This window comes from Amyelois transitella, chromosome 18 (genome assembly GCF_032362555.1).
Source record: "Amyelois transitella isolate CPQ chromosome 18, ilAmyTran1.1, whole genome shotgun sequence".
Lineage (NCBI taxonomy): Eukaryota > Metazoa > Arthropoda > Insecta > Lepidoptera > Pyralidae > Amyelois > Amyelois transitella.
Window position 1 is genome coordinate 4,402,119 of NC_083521.1, and position 23,892 is coordinate 4,426,010.

The 23,892-nt window shown below is 33.6% G+C and overlaps 1 protein-coding gene across 1 annotated transcript in view; it reads right to left on the reverse strand.

Moving 5' to 3' along the window:
- Window positions 1-23,892, reverse strand: part of LOC106129182 (synaptogenesis protein syg-2) — a 122,365-nt gene that overhangs the window by 14,493 nt on the left and 83,980 nt on the right. Inside the window, exons 3-5 of the mRNA XM_060949172.1 lie at window positions 6,895-7,027; window positions 3,058-3,266; window positions 1,278-1,388 (exon numbers count right to left, since the gene is read on the reverse strand). Of these exons, the coding sequence (XP_060805155.1) occupies window positions 1,278-1,388; window positions 3,058-3,266; window positions 6,895-7,027 (453 nt within the window). The remainder of the gene's footprint in view (window positions 1-1,277; window positions 1,389-3,057; window positions 3,267-6,894; window positions 7,028-23,892) is intronic.

Genomic DNA, 23,892 nt, shown 5'->3' on the forward strand with positions numbered 1-23,892 from the left:
GCTATTTATGAACTCAATTTTCTACAATTCATGCTGCAGTTACATAATTGAGTGCATGTGTATCAAGATAAACATTCATATTAATACCCTTGACATAATTTTAATTCCTGTGGCCGCGATACGATTTACTGGCAAAATATTTTATACACCGCATTCCTCTGATAGATTAAAAATTTTTCATGGCTTCAAATCTATATGAATCTATATGAATATTAATTTCCCTACGTTCATCTCGTGTAATTAATATCTCGTTCAAATGCAGTTGGCCTTAAGCTTGTATTAGGTGTGTAAGCCCGGATTTGGTTACTGTTGAGCGACCTATTTTGCCAATGTTCATCGACCCTAAATGGCTTACATTGATTATGTCGATATTAGAAAGGTAGGGTGCGGCATGATACGGCCCTGGCAACTAAGTAACGGCGGTATAAAAATTATTTTTCTTTTATTATACACAAAAGCAATTATGTTGATAGATTGGGAACACTTTTTCTTCCTATATTTCCATAGCTTCTTTTGGCTTGAGTCATGCACGAAAAAGGTGTATTAACTTGAAATTCTTCTATTACGCGTTGTGCTACAACCTGTAATCTCTCTCTCTTTCTCTCTTATCTTTGCGTATTCTTAGTTACACACTCAGCTACTCTATTTGGGACATGGAATCAGTTAAAATCCTGCATGTAATCACCTATAAACAAGTTCCATCATTAAGCTATCCATTTAAATGTAGCCTTCAAGACTTTGTGACTATGATGTACTTATATAGTTTTGGCTTACAGTTATATACTACCAACCGTCGAGTTTCTTTATTCATTATAAGGCTTGCATTCTTTATTATATAATACAGGGCTCGGGTATCAAATCCAGCCCCAGAGCATGAACTAGTTTTTGTTTTAGCCACAGTGATAATAGTCTCAATAAACCAGCATACCGTTGATGCAGATATCTGATTAAAAGACCAGCACAAGTTCCATCCAAAAGGTTTCATTTGACTCATGAATACTTAGGTATCGAAATGAAACTACTTATCACGAAGTTTATGAAGATTGAGACTCTTTTCGAACCGATTTCAAACAGAAACGTGAAATGAAACATTTTGAGCGATGACCCGAACGCAACACAATAGATGAAATATCACTGAACAGCATTCGAAGACTTTGTACATCTGGCTGGAGAAATATTTTCAAATAAAAGACCGCTTCTCAGAAGTTATGTGTGATTTTTTGTTATTTTAAATTGTTTGAAGAATTTTCATTGAAAAATTTCCTTATCATACTTACCACCGCGAACTTCACAGACGAGAACCAGAGCTGACCCTTCTTCCAAAGGTCCAACGACACCAGAAACATCGGCTCCCGATTTATCGTATAACAGCATCTGATGAGGTGGTACTGCAAAAAAAAATATTACTATTGTTAAATTGAGTTCATGCCTACCAATCATACATACATGGTATGTCTGAATCATCACATCATACACTTTTGATGGAGTCATCGTGGTTTTGGCTATAGAGCTTTTGGTAGATTGGTGATTATTGTCATATGTTTTGTTTTTCTTACTATTCAAGGCATATTTAACCGTCCGTAGTTGCCTCAATTTACATATTTTACTTGACAATAAAATTTGAAGCCGGAATTTTTTGTCATCAGTCTGTCACTCAATAACTCAAGAATTTTATATAAATATATAATTATTTTTAATTCATAAAGAGTCAATTTAATTTGTATGCATACAACAGTATTGACTTTCACGAACAGAGATATTCGAAGCCGAAAATTAAGCAAGGTTCACATTATCCCCATACGCGATATTACGAGGGCTTTATTTGAACATTATTTGAAGCCATTAATAGAGCCCTTCCGTTCGCAATGATAATTGGATATTTTATGATGTTATGAATACGTCTGATTATGTAAGTAAGCGGGTTCTTTGTGGGAGCAATCCCTTTGCTAACAAAAGACTGCGAGCAAATTACCTCTCAGTGCGAGGACTCTAATGGGTTTCAATGGAGCTACATATATGCAGCGTAGGCTTACTTTTAAACGTTTTGTTCTCAGCAAAAGAAATTTAGTTCCCTCATCTCCTTTGCTTGAGTCTTTCGTCACCTTGAATGGGGTAATTTGTTTGAAAAACTCGACGGGTAGTTTTCCCGCCGCTTACCGACGCTATTTATTTTTCATGATTTACGTTTTTTTTCTTTAAAAACACGACTTGGAAGTTCGAGCAATTATTATTAGCGAAGTCACGTTCCAGAACGGAACAAAGCTATGAATAATATAAATATGAAATTGAATCATGAATTACGCGAAAACAATTTAAAGTTAATAGAATCGTAAACGAAGTGGGATAATGAATAAATAAAGTTATCATCGCTGATAACGTTCAGACAATTTGATCTATTCAAATCTAATTTCCTTTTAAATTTAGCCTGTCGCCTGCAGATTTTATCTGTGGCACCGTCGGGAGGTTTTATCAGCGTCAGTTGAGAGGCGGTATCCCAGTCGACAGTTCATAATTAAAATGTCTGTGAGATGTCATTACTCGGTAGCCACGATGCTCCTACCATTTCTGCCGTAATGGCTAAATTGATTCCCTGTCAGAGACTCATAAAAATTTTACCGAGATAAAAACTTTGATAGCGTAGTAATACCTTTATATTATTCCGTTTTTAATTGTTTTCTACAATGTTCAGCTACTTCCTATAGTACTTTTATTACCATATAGATATATGTGGCTTAAAAATTCTACCTTAACAAATAATAACAGGTTTATAGAGAGAGATATCAAAGACTTTCTTTTGTCATGAAATGATTTAGATACTATTTTAATAAACTTTGTATGTACAATATCTTTATTCTTATCTTAATTTCTTACTTACCCCTTTTTCATATAAAAATCAATGAAACCAAGAGTGTAAGGGTCGATCTACACCCAGACGAGACGCAACACTGCACTGCATACACGTGACAAAATTTTAATTCACGCGTTGCATCGCGACGTTTCTCGTTTCGGTTTGAAATAACCATCTTTCAAATAAAATAATTACCGTCATAATCTTACCTATAACGGTGAGTTTTATTTGGAAGTTTCTCGTTGGAGAATTCTTGAAGTCCACTCTACACCGGTAGACTCCTTCGTCGTCGAGCTGGACCGAGCTAAGGGACAATGCAGCTGGCCTGGCCACGGTGGCGAAGTAGGCCCGGGGCCCGAACGCCCCGGGGTCCGACCACTGAAGAGCTTTGTTGAACGATCGGCCCCGGACGTCGAAACTGTCAAAGATACAAGATGTGTGATTTTGAAAATGCCTCCATACTGCTAGAAATAAAATAAAAGGGAGCAGATTTGAGAGAATTGTCTTGTCTTGTGTATGTCTCTGTTTAAATCAATATATATATAAGTCTATATATAAGAAATATATATAAGAAAGAAGAAAATATTTCATTATGAACTGTGACATCATCGAATTGGGACTCAGAGGCAAGCTCATTATAATTGCGTATTATGCGCCAATCACATAAAGCAATAGACAGACATTGTCTACCCGTAAGGTATATAGATGTGATTATAAGTAAGTATATACATATGTTAAGCAATTAACAGTGACCAAATATATTATAGGGGACTTTAGGTAAATTTATACCTAAAACAAAAAAAAAAAAACATCTTAAAAGTGAAAATGGTGAAACAACATAAAGTATTAATATTTTAATAATAATTTATTCGGCTTAAAAATCTTAATAAAACAACCTGAGGGTCAGTTTTAAAGGCGGTTAAATTGCCACATGGCTCGAATAAATTCATTTTCCTTAAAAAAAACTGTCAAATTCTAGAATAAAGAACGCTGGCGCCTGCCTGAAGTTTTTCAATTTCCGGACAGGGGAACATTTTCACAATTTTCCGACCTCCATCCCAATTTATAAGGCTACCAGCTTTGAGCAACCATTTTGATTGTGCGCCCCGCTGTTACAGGTAAATTCAACAATTTGAACGCGTATTAACGCCGTTATGTCTTTTCAGCGTCTGTTATTATGACTCGTGATTTTTTGCATGATTAATATTAAATTTATCTTTTTTTTTTCATTTGTGATTTGCAAGTCTAAATTTGAAGTTATTTATTTTAAGATTTTTTATTTATTTTGCTGGATTATCCAGCAAAAGTAACCAACTTGATCCATCACTATAACCTATTTTGTCAGGTTCAGTTGGTGAGTTTTGTTGATATAGTAGATTCGTTACAAACAAAAATAAAAATCTTCTTTTATATAATAATAAATGGATTTTGCCATACATTCAAACTTCCTTGTAAGTATTCAACTACAAATATTTGAAGTGATAACATGGTCAAGCAGAAAACTTTACAAACCTAAAATTATCGTAACGATTTCAACCCTCCTTCTCATAAACAATCCTTCACAATAATTTTAAACAGGTCTTGTGTATGAAAAAAAAGTTTTTTGAAAAGGGTCGGAATTCAATAGGAACGTATTTACGTACGGTCAAAAGGTTTACCTGTTTATCCTCAGTTTATACAAAGACTACTTAAAATATACCAAACAGTCAAGTATGTTTAAAAGTTATAATTTGTTGTGACTATATTTACATCATTTTATAAATTTATCTTTTATGTGTCGAACTTATTTGTCGTTCATATGTTAAGTTTGTACGTTATTACTTAAATTGACACAAAAATTTTATACTCTATTTTTTTAGACAGATCCCAGTTCGATAACCAATACAAAAAAATACAGTCATGCGATACGCAAAAAGTTATACTGAGCAAATAAACCTTCTATTATCAAATACTACATATAGCATTTTCGTATATTGGTTAGAAAAATAGAAGGTCACAGGATCACAGAAATCAAAATCATTGTAACAATTAAGTACTTACTACGCATTGTTAGATCAAAGGCTACTTTGCAATTAAAACATATCAATAATTTTACAAGACAAAACAAATTGATTGCAAAATTGTTTTTTTTTAAGTTAGCTAACTCTAGCTTCACTTATATGTATAATTTATTGCACATAAAGAAATCTATTAATTATTTTCTATCGCAGACTTCGCAAACCTTTTGAAATTAAACATTAATAATAACAAACCAAGCTTTTAAAATATTAATCTTAAACTATGCTCAAAACAGCTCATTCTCTTTGTCCATTGTCTAAAAACTTGTGACGATAATTGGCTTTCAAATTGATGTTCGTGATTTGTTCGTTGAATTAAACTTTCCTTTCTTATTCATAGTTTTGCTTAACACTCCTTGTCGTCGACTCCCTTGACAGCAGAAGCCGCAAATCTATATCATTCATCCAAGTCAGAAGCCCTTTATTGCAAATTACAATCTTGCTAAAGACATTTAAGCATATTCTAACATTTAATTATTCTATACTAGCGACCCGCCCCGGCTTCGCACGGTTAGCATTTATACAAATAAATCTTCTTCTATCTATCGTTTACAGTTTTTAAAGTCTGAGGAACATAAGGAAAGACGCGGGTAGCAACTTTACTTTGTAATGATTGGTCTATCTTTGTTCATGTAAATAGACAAAACGGTAAAAGAATTGTGCTTAAGATTACTTATTCAGATTCTCCCAATTGTTCCATGAGGTGCGAATAGAGGGAAAAGGGTACGCCTTTTGACCATTATCCTGGATTTGGTCCTGTTAGGTTACTCAGGTTTTTACAGAAAGCTTCCACTGCCTGATCTTCGCAACCTTTGCAGAAGAACCTGAAGCTTTTTTATAACAATCGTGGCTCTAAACTTCTATACCTATAACATTTATGGTCAGAAAAACTTATTGTATATTCATTTATAAACAGAAAAGTTAATTTAAATTTTTAGCTACAAGCTAGTCTAAAAATCAAGTCTTTGATTAGTCAGGCCGGACATCGACAAAACTTTGGGCGAAATCGTCAAGTGCCATTTTGCTGAGGCCTAGTGAAGTCTTGAGTGTCCTTGTTTTTTTTTTTAAACAATCTCCACTTCTTATTCGTGGTTCCGAAATTCTGTAATTATTAATAATTCTTGATTTACAATAAATCATAAAATCTTTTTATTTTCTATTTATTCACTTCAAATTTTAAGTTAACATAGCAATCCAAGAAACTCAAGTCTTTGATTAGCCAGCTCCGGACATTGACAAAACCTTCTTGGACGAAATCGTCAAGCGTGATTTCGCTAACGAGGCCCAGTGAAGTCTTGAGTGTGTTTTGCTGTAGGTGTACGTCCTCCTAATTGGATTGCCCCGACTTCCGTTCATCCGTTTAAGGCGGCGCCAAACGCTTCATTAGATCAGACTAATACTGTTAATTGAAAAGAAACTTTATTCATATTTTCTAATTTTAGAGCAAATATAAATTAGAAATAAAATGATCAAAATTTAGATCTGAGCGTGCCTTTATTTACCATACACATAAATAAATAAGCTCAGAACATATACATGTATCTCAGATGAGAAAAACACTTTTGTGACTTTTTTTGGTTGCTGGCTAAATAAATCGTTCTTTACATAACGTGTGCAATTTTTGAGTTATTTTTGGCAGCGACCCAACTGTTTTGAATTTTAGGCAGTTAAGTATATATTTTTTTATTATATGTTTGTAATGACCTATGACTTAAGGACCAAGTAAAGCACTTAATCACAGCTGGGTCGAAGACCCCCTTTTGACTAATACTTAGTTCACTGTTAGAAAAGAACAATTTAAAAAAAGGGTACTAAATGACTTATATATAAAGGATAGACAGTGACTACATGTTTATATTTACCACAATCTCTGCATACATCTTTCGCTTCGTTCACATTCATAACCCTGTTCATGCAAGCTCGTCGGTGTAGGGTAACTTTCACAAATAACTTGTAACTATAGCAAAAAACCATAAACAAAATAATTACCTGTAAATAGGTTTACCCCCACTCTTCCTGAACCAGAGCACCATGTAGACGCGATCTTCGTTAGTGTCTGGCGTGACGTCACACGGCAACGACGCGGTCCGGCCGAGAACTGCGTCTACGTCCACTGTTGATACTGAAACAATACAAAAATATTTGTGAATATTTTTCATTTCAGGCTTCGCTCCCACATAAATTTATCTAGGAACATAAATAGTACGTGTTACTCCTGAATGTGTGATCTTTTCTATATCTACGAGTATTTAGCAAAACTTAATGCCAATGAGAGATTTAACTTTTAAAATCATAATCTTAAGTAAAACTAAACCGCTAGATTTAAATTTTACAATGTACACGTTTGCAACTATGGTTGCGTCAATTGTTACCAAAACAAAGTGCTACAAATTTAAAACTCCCTTCTTTTTTAAAGTGGGTTGAGGAATACATAAAATTGAAATTCCAAGCACATTGTCCATCAAGCCTGTCTCAGTTAGACTAATTATCAGCGAGGACTAATTAATTTTGAGTTTGAACGCTCCCAATTATAACTTTCTACGCAAGTACACACGTGCCCTACATTTTGTTTTGTAATAAGCTATAACATTCAAGATGTAATGTTTAAAAGTATAAATTGAATAATATTTAAATGTTCAATTATTTCAAAAATAATTTATTTCAATATTGAATAAACATCGTCTTTACTTTGTACTAACTGTCACAAATCATGAAAGGACTTTTAGCTGGAAGGCTTAGAAAGCCTAAAAGAAGAATCTCAAGTTTATTAAAAGAAGCAGTTGTCACACGCTACATAACTAGTGTATGCTAGGGGAATTTAAGAAGTACAATTTGGCCTTATCCGTATGGATAAGACCGCAAATTGTACTTCTTAAATTCCCCCGGGCCGACTAAATCATCCCTTACTCTGCGTTTGCAATAAACATTAGAAATCTAGTCACGGATCGCAAGGTCGTGATGCATCGACAGCGTTCCTCGGCACTCCATTGTTATCGAGTACTCTAGAGTTCATTGTGAGTTCACTTTTATATAGGGCAAACATTCAATATTTTAAACATTCAAACTGTTTCGTGCATTCACAAAAGTTTTATTTACTAACAGATACCATACTCATACGTATACACATCATGTAATTTAGTACCAGTAACTTTTCTGATTTAAACGTACATTTTGAATGCAAACCGCCACGCTCTTACTGTAAGAAAAAACATTATGAAGAACCTAACATAAGTTTTTCAGAGTTTTCATTGCCTCAATGTAAATGGATAGACAGAGCTTTTTTGCTACAACTATGTTTGCTGAATAGCAGCGACAGAAATAATGAAAAATATATATTTAGGAGAGGTATAACGTGAGATTTATAAATTTTAATATGGCTTAATTTTAACCTTGTGAATTGTTTTTATTTTTCATGACGCAGTTATTTGTTTTGTAAGTGGCCAGTATCTAGCTGCTGATGGTCAACAAGTTTGGTGACTTGCAACAACAGTTCTAAGATTTCGTCAAAAAATTTGTACAGAACTGAAATTATTTAAAAAAGGTATATAGTTTGACGTGAAAATTGATCTTTAACTGGTTTCATTTCCGCGCTCTCGTTAATCTGTTCACAGGGCCTCAATTAACTTCGTAGAGATGAATGTTAGCCCTAAAGTGAGGCAGTTGAGAGTCTCATTCAGCGTCTCGGGCCTTTCTGGTGTTCCGCGGGGAAAATTAGAAAACGGAATATTTATGGGGCGATATGTCCGGGTCCTGTGGTCATTACGACATAGTTAAGGTTCTTTGTGCCTTTGTACTTGGTTGCTTTGTATAAGAAAATGTGGTGTTCAGAAATAGAATTTCTTGTGTTTTCATTAAATCTTCTTGCATTTTTTCCGTTGTTATTTTTCTTAAGAAAACATCAAGTTTGTTGTTGAGATTGTAACGTTTTATAAAGAAGTGTTCGCGATTAATAATAAAACGTAATTGTGGCACAAGTTAACCGTAATTTATTTTTAATTGTTTTTCATTTCTGAAGATTTCATTAATGAAGAAGCGACTATCCCTCTATCTTAACTATTGACCTGAGCCAAAAAGGTTAGAGAAAGTATTCCTTCCCTACGCTATCCAATTCGAAAGAATAGAAAAGTTATTATTTATTTTCGATGCATTTACCTTTTACAAGATATGCGGTATATGTGGTATCACAATTTTCCTGTCGCGTTAAGCAGGGCCCAACCGCTTGTAATCCCAAGGTAGCAAATGTCACGATTCGCGGCGTCTCAAACTCCTGACAACGGCTCAAGTACGGAACACCGGTTCTAAGCCCGCGACCCTAGCTTTGCCCTTTTTTCATTAAATTACTTTCGTAATGAATAAATGTATTACACGGGGGATTCCTTTCTTCACTTTTTCCCCTCAATTTTATTATAAACCGTAGAAAAGTGTCTTATGCTCCGACTTATTTTTTATCTAGGGCGTAATAAATTTTATTTTGACGTCCTTTTTCGGATTAATTCCAAATGTAAATGGGATGACCTTCCTACTGTCATCCGTCTAAATCGCATAATGAACTGGATAAAGATCGCAATGAAGAAATTTGAATTTTGTCACTTCGGTGTAATAAATGTAGGTAATACTTGGCGGAATTAGATTTGACGACAAGGTGTTCAGTTTGTTAAATTTGTTTATTGTTTTAAGGTTCCGTAACGTTACACGTGATAGAAAAAAAAAACTGAAATTTTCACAAATTATGTGATTCCATTGGCGCTATAATACAAAATACATTTTTTTTTAAACAATAATATTAAAATAGTAATTTTTTTTCCGTATATTTTTGCTCTATATTAATAATGGTAGCGCAGATATTTCTCCATAGCATTTAATTGGAAAATACTCCTTTTTTCCAAGTAAAATTATGCCAAAAACGGATAACAAAAAATAAAATATATAAAATATTCCTTTAATATGCAAGACGTTACGAGAAAATTCCGATCAGTCAATACGTCTTACTTGCGAATCGGGGGAGGCGTTCGTTATTGCGTAAAACGTTGAAACCAGCACACGGTGCTTGCATTATAACATTTAGAATGTGTTGGTACAGTCACTTTGAAAACCTGTATTACTAAAATAATTTCATTTCGTTTTTTTTTTTAATTTTTATTTCTCTGATAAATTTCCCGATCAGTTTCTGTGAGTTGTTTAAGAAAACCTTGAAGTGACTTTCGAGTTTTTTTTATACTCTACCTACCCCGAGTGATTTAATATGTATATAAAGTAATTTACCAATTTATTCATTGACTCTTAATAAATTATAGATTTTTACTATAACTTAAACTGGTAAATTAATTTTGTCTTTCTTGAGTTGCAAAAAATACAATATAATCCAAAGGCGTGAAGAGAATTTCAAGAATCGTATTTCTACATAGATACATATAGTCACGTCTATATCCCTTGCGGGGTTGCCAGAGCCAACAGTCTTGAAAATACTGATAGCCCTCGTGAATAGCAGCTGATGCTTTGCTTGCTTTGGCTTGATGATAGAATTGAGATTCAAATAGTGACAGGTTGCTAGCCCATCGTCTAAAAGAATACTCGTATTTCTAAAACTGATATATGAAAATATACTACAATGTTTTGTGTATAACTGTACACGTGGAGAAAGAATCGCACAAAACGCTTGACGGTACGTGATCTCAAATAAAATATGTTTCTAACAAACTCAGACCGCAGATAGACGGTTTTCCAATATAATGATGTCTGACTGTGCCAATTTATTTATTTACCTTTGAAAAAGAGAAGTGTTATAAGTTTGTCATAACAGTGACTGCATAAGTGCTTGACAGCACTCATGCAGTCACTATTATATCAAGCTGCAACCAAAAAAAGTGAATTAAAGTTGTTAAGAATTTTTCTTTTGATATTGTGACTAACGGAGTTTGTTGTAAAAATATAAATAAGAGTTAGGTATAATAAAGTACAATTAGACAATTTTAAATGGCGTTAGAAATAAATTTTATGTAAATAATATGTTTAAACACATACGTGTACTGATATTTATCTCAATTATAAAAAAAAACCACATCGATACAATATAAGTTTGATTTGATTTCCTAATAATCACGTAACACGAAACAATCCTACCCAGTAATAATTTCCAAAACATTAACCCCATTCTCTCGCGAATAGAGCTCAATTTATCATTACTCTTATCATGTAAATCCGAGCAATAAATCCTTCACTGATGTCTCCCAAGACGATAAGGCTAAACTCCGTGAAAATCAATACTGCAGTTGAGATGCCTATCCAAAAATACAAAGTGGGACGTGAACCTTACGTGCTATTACCCTATGCTGGCATCAGCTTGGCTAAAACTGCTTGGATCACGCGATCGCATTCACTTCCAAAAAAGGTGAAAGAAAATCTGAATAACAACGATTGAGGATCATAACATTGATAGCACTTTACGTTATAAATGTACCCCCGTGATTTCTTTTATGAGCCGAAGGAAGATGTTTTACATATTGTTCGCGGTAACTTGTGAGACTTTGGCTTTCACAAATGTTTTAGGCCGAATGTAATGGCTGCGATATGTGTTTTATGATAATTTATTTTGCCAGTCAAAGAGATTTCTTATAAATCTTTTTGTAATCATTTTATGTGTATCAAATGTTGAGGCATTGTTTGTAAATTGGGTACCTTTTTCATATTTTGAGTCAAAGACAATTCTTCTTTAACATTAAACATAGAAAATTTTCCGGGGGCTAAGATTCGTGACTTAAAGGTCATGTACCTGAACTTTTAAATAAAGGTTCTCCTTCACAATCTTTAATGTCAAAGATGTTCAAAAAGACAAAATTTCATAAACCCTAATTACATACCAATTTTTTATAAAAGTCACAACAAGCAATAACAGATATGAATGATAACGTCTTTTGATTAATATTTCTCTCAAACGCCAATAAATTAAGCAACTCTGCAATATACAATTATGTGTTAATTTAGTACTGAATCGGTGAAAGGCTTATCATGCACGTGTATCGAACGATGATCTATAAATAAATTAAGCAACGGTGGTTCAATTTAGCACCACGAAATTTATTTCAAAATGTAACACCAAAATTTGACTTATATATTTAAATCCTCTTTCTTGGCATAAAACCTAGCTTCATATCTAAGTGTAGTAGATTTCTAAGCCGTGTAATTTTACTTTTAGTAGTATGATTTTATACTATTGTCATTATGATCGACTTTATTTTTTTAAATAACATCAATAGAGGTACACAGTATACATTAAAATAAAGGTGAACGTGGCCATTGTAAGACTGTTGGTTGTGGCTACCCTCAAGGGATGTGGACATAATTATATGTATGTTTGTTAAAGGTAGGAGGAAGTTTTCAAATAGATAATAAGTATGGCTGGAAATTGGTAATGGAAATTAAGGAAATCTTCATAAATTAAGGAAATATAATTATGATTGCAGGAACTGTGGCAAGCAGAATAATATAGACCTATATCCTACTTAAAATGGTTTTTTTGACTTTATCAATCAGGAAGCAATACCTACAATTTTTATTTGTCAGAAAATTGGTACAATCACAGCAAATGGAGCAATTTAAAATGGCCGTAGCGTTACAAAACCGATTATTTGATCGTAATTCACCTCACGCTGTACCTCGAAATCGGTCAACACATCTGCCGGGCCTCACATCTCTTGTGGGCCTTTAACAATTTTATGCTCGTTATTTTCCAGTCTGTGCCAATGTTTTTTTTTTAACTAGTGTTTCTTTTCTTTTTTTAGCCAGCATCTAAACCAGAACTAATTTGATCTTGTTACTAGATACCTACTTGTCCTATATTGTTATCGCACTTACATTATCAACTGTCATTTGATACAGTATTTTCCTATCAACAAAATGAGCAATGAACAATTGGGCATGTATCTGGGCAATTTAGGTATGAGTTACAATGTTATTAGTTGTTTCGCTTTGACATTGTGCAAATCGGCTAAGATTCATCCCGTGGGCAGTCTTATGTCCAATGAACTTAACAATTTTATTCACTTTATTTTTTACTATGCTCCAAGGTTTTTATTAGGGTTTCGTAGCCAAATGACAAAATCCAAACCTATAGTTTCGTCATGTTATTAGTCGGTCCATATATCAGTACCATGTCATTGGGATAGTATAGGTAAAAGACTATTAACCAATCAATATAGAATAAGCTAGAGGTTGCGGAAATCTGATTAGAGAGGTATCTATAGCCGCGACTATAGTCAGGTTGGAAAATACTATCAGCTACTCTAAAATAAAAAGTCCAATGTTAGCTTATTTGTTGCACATGAAAATTTTCTGCATTTGAAATAGATTATTCAATTCGAATTCGTATCACATTCCTCAAAATCGGTCAACGCGTCTACCGTTATAGTTCCCTGCAGACTTCTGACTGCATTCCGTTGTACTTTTGTACAAGAATGTACAATCATCTGCAAAACTCCATACATACTGCTTCAAAGCAATAATGTTCCTTAAGTTGAATGTGGAGTTCTGCAGGTGAACTGTATTTCAGTAAATTGCTAGATGTTTAATCGTTTTTTTAAATGTATGCCAAGGACTAATTAAAAGTGAAGTTTAAATCTTAAAAATATCGCATACCTTATTTCATTCACGCTGTACTGTATAAAAAGGGGCAGTGCCAAGACAAGATTCACAAAACATAGCAAAGACCAAGCTATTTACTACACATACTAAATTATTAATAACGACAAAACTTAAACCCACAAAGAAAATTTGTTTCACAATGAATTTTAGATTCTTACTACTTTCTTCGATCAAATTAAGGTTTTGAAAAACCAGCCTCATACTCCAAAAAATCACTCGTCTTTCCCATAGATATAAGTAAAAACTTCATTTCTGCTTACAATGACAATACTTCTTTCGCTTCATCTACATTCTATATTTTAACAAGGACACAAAATCATCGTAAAGAATAAACCAATAGCAGCTGTTCTGTAGATTTAGTTCAACAAGACAGAACAAACCGGGATGAAGTCTGGTCACGTGGTGTCGCGGGGCGTCCCTGAGGAGCGCTGACCGATTCCGAATCTAACGTGAGGTGGAATCTAATTCAATATCGATTCTACCGCACTACTGTTCGAATTAGTAAGATTACCTCACTATTTCTTGACGACGATGGTTGTGTCACATTCCTGGTAGAGGTTTTGTCGTAATGGTAACGTTTCGGCTTTTTCGGCAGACAGGTTCTTTTTCCGATTAAGTCGAGATGAAATGTGATGTTTTTAGAGTGATTTAAATGTATTCCAAAACAGAAGTAACTGCGTTAGTTGATTCTTAGACTAGTAAAAAAAAATTACCATAGCAATGCTAAAACCGTACATATTTTTACAAGTTAAGTTTCAAGAACAGCAAGATTGTCATTCTTTAAAAATATCATACAGAGTTTGAAACACTTTTTCATCCCTATTTTCGAAAAATACAGGAAGTGACAGGTAGTCATATTTTATTTTCTTCTAAAATTCAAACCGGTAAATTTAAGCTTCTCATTAACAATTAACTCAATTTGTTTCACAAGCGGGTTTGTGTTATAATTGGAAAAGATTATATGACGGCAATTAGAGGCAGCTGTGGGTTCTATAGCCTCATTAAGTCTTAGCTAATTAGTTGATGAAAACATAAAAATACTCTTCTTAGAACTGACTGTTTGTTTACTTTTGACAATGCTAAAAGTTTACACACGTTGGATTAACGAATTTGTTAAGCTTTCATTAATCGTTGAACGACATAGGCATAACGAAATGAACTAAATATTTTTAAGACTACAAAACCATAGAGTTGAAGACAATCTAAGTTGCAAGATAATTATTGAATAAATCAATATTGTCCGTTAAAATAGTGCCTAATTACACACTATTATTATTGTACACTGAACATTGGGCAGTCTCTTTCCCTGGTAGCGATAATCAAAATTTGAGACGAATTCAATGGAGCCTCTTGATCTTTGGTATATCTCATCTACTCTGACTTTAGTTCCAATTTGATTCCATTCGAGACCCCTGACAAGAGACTACGCTAGTCTTAGCAAAGTACCTTAAATATTTCTAACAGATTCAGAGTGGTCAGAATTTACCGAACTTACATAGAATACTATACACTACTTTTACTTATTAAAACCAAATTTTTAATATGCAAAACAAGCCCATCCCTATATTTCGCGTGACACCATTAAACTTTATAACACTTACAACACTACAAGCGTAATTGTTAATGATTCAAATTAATAATTCCGCGAAATTAATTACACTTTGTAAGCGAAGTTATTTCGTAAATATGTTACGGTTCAGCTAGACCTAGGTACAGCCACACTTTGTGGTTTAGACCTAACTTTAACATAAATAAAATCACGCCTCACTCGGATTTAGGTAGAGACTACATATATATCTAATATGATGCCAGTATACTTATATTTACCTGTATACTACGTTTCGTCCACATTCATAACTATTCATGCAACCTCCTCGGTTTCAGGTACTGTTGACCTGACCTATGGCCAGGACGTCCACCTTTCCATTCCACGCGCGGTTCCCGTTTACACTCTACCTATATGAAGCCATAATTATACATAAAGTTACAATATTTGTTTTGTGTAAGAACTCTTTTCAATTTTTATTTTCACATCTCTCTTTTGCTTTGAGGGTTAAATTAAAACATTAAAATTAAGGAACCTTGGTCACAGCTAATGATTTAATATGCATAATGATATTAATCTGGTCGCACTGGGTCAGCATAACTTTTGATAAGGGTATGTAATTTATTAGTTTTTTTGTCTCGAAGGGATAACATTTTATTACTATGAGTGGTAGAAATGTAAAGGGCAGTTACTTCTACCATTTTTCATAAGGTTCTTATCACTAAATTTATGATATTTAAAAGTACCCATTTATGTAAATTTTACGGACGTCACAATAAAACTAATAATAAAAACGCGATAGTTCACATGTTTGGTAAAAGTCTATCGAATTTGATGAAACCTTACAGAAATTATACATTGGAAACACTGTCTCTCTCTTCTTCTCTCTCTCACTTATATGTACGAGTTCTCATTTGGACCAAACGCCACTATGCTTCAGGGTTTGAGGTCTAGTTTTAGACATTTATCCTCTGTATGGACCTTAGCATCTTCAGTTTTAGGAATATTGCCATGCATACGTTTCGTAATGTCAAGTAAAGATTTCCTCATTCTGCCTCTTCTACAAGGGCTCGGCGGACTACATGTGTAACCATGATCCAGTGCGGGTTAGTCTCCCAAAGGTTGTGGAGATCAGATGGGAGTCGCTTCGCGTAAAAACTTAGGTCATAGGCAAAAAGGCTTACCCTAGTCTCCTCTACAGAGAGGTGAGGATGTAACAGGGATTAACGCCAGCAGAAAAAAGGAGGAAGAGGTAGCAATAAACCATTGAATATGAAAACAAAAAGTTTAAACGTTTTTATAAAATCAAAAAACTGTGACTATCGTAGAGTGAATAAATATATAGTACTTTTTATATATATAGTATATATAAAAAGTATTAAATTTCAAAATAAGTTCCTAAAAAAACTCATTTTATTAGTAATGGCGTCTGAATTTGAACCCTTTCAGGCAAGTATTTTAATAAAAAGAATCGTCTCAAAGAACGCGGAGGGGTCTTTAGCGTTAGAGGTGTACATTTGCATGATTTTAATTAAATTCAACCCTTAACACTGCTATAAACCTTAATAAAAGAGTCAGCAGAATGCATAAGTTCTATGAATTACATTTATCTACATTTTCGAATCGGTATTGTTTCAAGCACTTTTTATAATTGAAGTACCAAAGCTAGACACCGCTATAGACAATAAATCTAAATTTAAAAGTTTTTTTTTGTATTTTTTTCACTTTAAAAAATTAGTGAACTTTCAGAGAAGGCTTTGAATTTAAAGGTTTAGTTCACCTATTGCAGCTTTATGCAATAAGCAATGAAAATTAAATAAACAAATAATATACCATTTGTAAACTGCTGGACATATCTCTACTAAGATATTTATAATTATACTAAAAAGATAAATATTTTTAGTATAATTGCAAAGATTTTTTTTTATTTCAGCCATATACTTACTAAAAATACGAGTTATGTGTAAACATAAACAAAAAACTTTTAAAATCCTAATTTAAATATCGAATAATTATGACGCTTGTTAGTCTGGATTCCGAGAGCTTTTTCTGTAATTAATTTCACGAATCGTGACGCCTGTGACCCTGTAATATGACAGCTGACAGACGTTACAAAGTTTCAAACGTGGAATTATTACTGTAGTACACTGATTCGAAGTTAAATAAGCGGGTTTTATATTCGCAAATAAAAAAAAAAAAATTCTTCGTAATGAAGAAGTGGGATATCATCCAGCAGATGATGGGAATTATAGAGATAATCTTCTATTAATTCTCTTTCTTGAAAAAAACGGACTTTTGATCTGCAGTAGAGAATTGTTAATTCAATTAACATTACAAATAACGATACATACATACATATGGTCACGTCTATATCCCTTGCGGGGTAGACATAGCCAACAGTCTTAAAAAGACTGAATGGTGAGTTTTATATTTGTAAGCTCTATAATTCATACAATTGTCTTGAAAATTTTACGAAATTAGTATGTAAACATTGCTTATCTTAAGTCAGTGCGCAAAGAAATGGACTTTGCGTATACGTAATAAAAAGGAAGTTTTAAATAAATCAGGCCCTTCTTAATACCTGAACACGTAAGCACTAGTTAACAGGAATAGTTTCACGGCGCCTCGTTAACAAGCTCAGTTAAGACCATGGTTCATTAGTGATGTGACTGGAATCATCGCTTGCAATCGATTTTAATCAATCTTGTGCACTATGCCTTACGTGTTTGTGGGTGAACATTTAGCTTTTCAAATCAGAGTACATAATGCATAAATGGACAAAATCGCGATATGATTGGTCATAATACGAAGTAGAATATAATTAATTAGTTGGACCCACTGCGATAAGGATGAGAAAAAATGTAAGCGAATAGTTTCATGGATAATCAACATATATCTACTTTGATATCGTTTAGAAGAGGGTTAGGTAATACTTGAGCACGTAAGCACTAGATAACCTGGATAGTTTCACGGCGCCTCGTTAACAAGCACAGTTAAGACCATGGTTCGTTAGTGATGTGACTCGAATCATTGCCTGCCATCGATCTTAATCAATCTTGTGTACTGTGCCTTACGTCTCTGTGGGTGAACATTTCCGGTTCAAATTAGGAGCTTTGCTATGTCTTTACAAAGTGAGCATTTAAAATAACACTTAATCAGGGTCATTTTACCGTACGTTAATAACATTTATTTTTTTATAAATAATACGTCTTTTTGAGACTGTTGGCTCTGTCTTCCCAGCAACGGATGAAGACATGATTATATGTAGTATTTTAAATAATGTAATTAGATGCTTTTAATGAAAGATTTGATTGACGCATAAATGCAAAAAATGCAACTTTTACTGTTACTTTATAGATACTTAAATTATTTTATTATAGTTTGGAATAAAATATAGGTTTATGTAATCGGCTTTGGGATAGACCAAATACAAACCCACTTAATTTCGCATATTATAATATAATATTTAACAAACATGAAATTCAGATTGATAAATATTTCTAACCGGGCGGAATTTTGTCAGCATTTCAGTCACAAACTCAAAGGTAATTGTAAAACATATCACCCCGTTTCATAAAGTTATGAATGTGATGTGTAAAAACAGAGATGGTACAAAGGCGGACTTATCGCTAATGCTCCAATCTCCTAATCTCTTCCAATCAAACTTTGGGTGGAAGGAAACCAAACAGGAGATTGGGTTACCGATTATCATGTGAATGCACTCAGAGTGCAACAAAATAGGTTGATCTCCACAGCCATATTAAGAACTAGCAGTGAAGTGACAGTAGTTATGCGCAGCGCATGCGTTTCTGGCGCCTACAGCAGTACTACACCTAACCTCAAAGGCGCTACCTCTGTGTCTGGACCCCAATTACCTTTAACGATAAAATATGAATTTTGACAACAATGTATCGTGATGCCACAGCGATCTATTGTATGTAGAATATAAACCGCTTGAAGTTCCGAAAGTTCGAGCAACCAATTAAGGCTGGTTCCGTATTCTATGTTAAACTTTCGCCGTAGTCAAAACAATATTCGCTACCATACAAGTAACAACGATTATTATGAATTGCTTTGAACGCTTTAATAGTGCAAAGCTTCCTTTTATGCAAATTTCGTTTTGTATTCTTAGTTTTATCTAAGGACTCACTCGTATCATTGTCGTTTATCGCAACTCCGACATGACGAGTTAATAATTGTTAAAATTTCTCGCATTTTTGTCATTTATTGGCTTATTTGGTGCAAAAGTATTGTACTTGCCTATAAATCAAAGGTCTCAGATTTATAACACAAGACTTATATTTACAATGCATACATCGAAAATGTTTTGCACAACCTTGTTGAAAATTTGCTTAGATAAGATACTAAATGACTAGCCGTGACTATATACAAGATATACCTGCCAAAATTCAGCGGGGAATGCCAAACCACATATGGCTAGCACGCTCCGGGTACAAACCAATTAACCCGAGTCCAGAGTGTATTAAAACAAAATTGACTGCGATATAATTTTACATTCGCTAGGCCGAAAATGAGATTTGGCTTAAGATCACTTTATTTTACACCCAATGAAGCATTTGGGTCTTGGGGTTGCAACTGTTTAAAATTACCCTAATTTTGCAACAGATTCGTTGTAAATTTGAGAGAAAATTTCGAGTTTAATTATTATGTGGATAACTTTATAAGCATTATGATAAATATTTAAAGGTATATTTTTTACTAGCGACCCGCCCCGACTTCGCACGGGTGCAATGCTGATACTAAATACACTACAGAAAAGCTGTGACTATTTATTTTATTTTTACAACAATTATTTATTATTACATTACTGAATGTCTTTATATACAACGTTCACAGCTTTCTTGTCATTAGGCAATTTTAAATCTGTAATATCTTCGAAAATATTCATTTAAATCTTGTCCTGCAACAATGTATTTAAGCTATTTAATTGGTTAAAATCGCTTCAAAATTTGCCATTATTTGTCGTAAAAAGTAAATGACAAAAAATTGTTATTGTGGGATATCCATGAGAGATAGACATATCCCATCGCGGATTTTTCTATAGACCTTTTCAATGTGTACAAGTAATTAGTACATTATTTTGATAAATCTCGTAGGTTTCAGCCTGCGTTTGCAATATAAGCAGAATTAAATGTGATAATTAACTAATGTGGTGTCCCACATTAGTCACCTCAAAAATAACAGTATTTCTCCACTGTTTAATGGATGTTATTATACATATAAACCTTCCTCTTGAATCACGGTATCTATTGAAAAAGCATCAAAATCCGATGCGTAGTTTTAAAGATTAAAGCATACAAAGGGACATAGGGACAGAGAAAGCGACTTTGTTTTATACTATGTAGTGATTATACTTAAATAGTGAGGTTTTACTCAATGAATATTATCGAGAAGGCTAGCAAATGCATTAAATAATGTTTTAGACAACTTTTATATATCTTTATGTAAATAAAAGCGGAAATAGATAGAAACCGTTTGCCGTGTGGTTCCCGGCACCAATAGAAAAAAGAATAGGACCACTCCATCTCTTTCCCATGGATGTCGTAAAAGGCGACTAAGGGATAGGCTTACAAACTTGGGATTCTTTTTTAGGCGACAGGCTAGCAACCTGTCACTATTTGAATCTCAATTCTATCATTAAGCCAAATAGCTGAACGTGGCCTTTCAGTCTTTTCAAGACTGTTGGCTCTGTCTACCCCGTAAGGGATATAGACGTGATGATATGTATGTATGTATGTATAGATAGAAACTTTAGTTTTAAGAATAGAAGGCCATATTTATCTGAAAGGCTTTGTAATGGAATTGAAATTGTGAGATACTGATAAGTTGCCAATCGATCGCCTAAAAAGTAACCTGTTATACCAACCTCGCCCCTCCCATTTTTCTATAATTATGACAGTTATATTTTTCGTGCGTGAGCGTGTTTTCACAAGCAATACCTTGCCACAAAAGATAATTAAAATTCCCTACAGTATAAAAATATTTCCCGCAAGGTAAAAAAGCGATGCATGATACCTTGGACAAAACAAAATAAACCGCTTCACAAGCGACGTAGATTGATGTAGGGATGAGCGAGAAGAAAATAATCCCGTTTCTCTCGCACACTGTATACTCATTTTCCATGTGTTTCAAAAATCAGGGTAGGCGGTAATCTCATCATTTTAATGGGATTAAACATCAGTGTATGTGGCCTCGGTAAATATTATTCGAAAGATAATGTTGCTAGCCCGTGAAAGGTGAAATTAATTTTTTTCTCCTCATTTTATGAGAAGCACATTATTTTATACTTAAAAACCAACAAGACTTTGTTGTACCCTGTGTGCTTACTTCTCTGTCGGTACTCCAAATACAGAATTTCACGGAGTGGTTCCTTTATATTCAATAATAGAATAGATTTAAAAACTCAAGTTATAGTGACACGAGTGAACCTAATATACTTAAAAATAATATTTACCAGTCATCCTCCCAAAAAGGCAAACAGAATGGATTATTTAGTCTTAATTTGAGAACAATAACATAAATAATTCATAAGGTTGAGAGATATTTTATCTTTCACCGCTCTATTTTCGATAAAAGTGTATTGTTTTTCATGAGTATGACTTAACACTTACTATTGAACAATGATTTTTTAACGCATTTACATTTCTACTCAATGGCCTGGAATAATGAGTAATTAATGCCAATTCGCTACTCTGGGTGTCGTAATTTGATTTATATTTCAGCGTTCAATCACATTCATATGATGAATCTTTCGTTCATTATTTTCAGTAGACTAAATATAATTACCAGTTAGCCCAACCACGCGTCACTGTGGATAAGTAATTATGTCAGACTAAATTATTTTCGAACCTGTATGTAATAAAATACCAACAAAATTTCAAAAGGACCAGTTCAGTGGTTTTGACGTGAAAAACGGACGATCAAACATACATTCGCATTTATAATATTTGTATGGAAATATTGATTGCTTTATTGCCATTTTACTTCATTTTTATAATCGCAAGTTCTATTTGAAGGAGCTGTGTGAACGCACTATGAATGACTCTTGTTTATATAACTGAAGACTGTGCTTAAAGTATACAGTACCCGCTTTTTAAAACAAAAGTCCACTCAACTCAAAACAGCAGCTTACAACAGGGACAATTTATCACAATTACGCCTACTTTTCCCAAAGCAGTACTCATATAAAGCGGCTTGGCGCGTTTCATTACAGCATTTCCAACTTTGCCGGGGTTGTATAAACGCCAAACAGTTTTTAACGCGAAACTTTTGAAGCGAAATAGGCTCTAAATCCCTTAGTTTACGGGAATAACCCGTTGCGTGAAATACTACAATTGCGACACCTGTGGCCTTTAACATTGTCGTGTGGTTATTGCTTTTTTTCTATTAAGGAAAATTTATTTTAACAATATTATGTCAGATGCATGCGAGCTAAGTGACTAATATGTCATTTTTCTATTAATAATTTAAATACATTTGTTAATAAAGGAAAATATGAAGTTGTACCACTTCATATATTCGTTTACATACCTATACCTTATTTTTTTAATACTGTAAATGTAGAAAATATTGGGTCTCTCTCTTATTGGTAATCTTTTTTGAACTAAATTTATAATAACAATCTTTTAATATTCCAAAATTATCTATTATAAAAGAACTTCTATGTACATTTCTAACTCCTAACAGAATTTTCTTATTTTTGAGACCTAAACAATTTTAAAAGAGCAATTATCTCAAAATGGCTGTTAATGTCGCTGATAAAGTTTCATTGTTAAAAACAAAGAACAATGATTTATGTCGTCCAAAACGCCGGGGGTGACGAAGTTTGGGAAATTCTGAAATTTTCAAAGTGTCTCCGCGACGACGTTTACCCTGCTTCGCTCGGGTTTAACTTTGTAGCGCCTTAAATATAAATTTCACAAGTTCCCGAATGAAGTTACAGGGCTGTATCGCAGCTCAACAAGTTAGCCTGAAATGTTGCTTGTGATACCCGTAAAATAACAGACATCGTGATGTGATTAGAGAATTAACGTGAACATAGGTAGCCTAGTCGTTAGCGATAAGTTCGCTAGATCCAATTCTCTTTGCACTTTTAACATCTCATATTCAATAGTGTAGCAGGAATATTTATTGAAATAATATTTACATGTGCGATTTAATATTGATGATAATTTTTATATAAACATAGGTACTGACGCAGTACTCTTTTTTGCCTTTTTAGAATTTAACCCGGTATTTAAGCAAGTATATATAAGATTTGTTAAAATCTTCCTGATTTATTATTCAATTACGATTTTTATAATTACTTTTAAAATCCGAAGAGGTGAGAGCGCAACCAGGTCTAACAGGATTAACTAGCTTTAGTTAAATTTTGAAGAGTTAACAATCAATGAGTCCGACATATATTTTATGAAAATTCAACACTAACAGCTTTCATTCGTCCGTTAATTTAAGTCTAAATCAAGTTATTCCCAGGGGAGTCCAATTAGTTACAGTTAGGGGAACATCCAGTGGGCTTAAGTTTTGTCTACAATTAGTTTCTTCGGTTTACCCCGGCCCGTGTTGTGGTCATGGCGTGAATCGCAAACAACTTGAAATATTTCAAATGAATAAGGTAAAACACAAATTCTATTATTGCGTTACTATTGTCTCGAGACAAATATTATTTATTCCTTATCAATTACGGAATTATGAATATATCTTCGCATATTTAGATTATTTAAACACTGGAAACTATACTGAGAAAAAAAATACAAAAGGAATATATATGTACTATTGACATA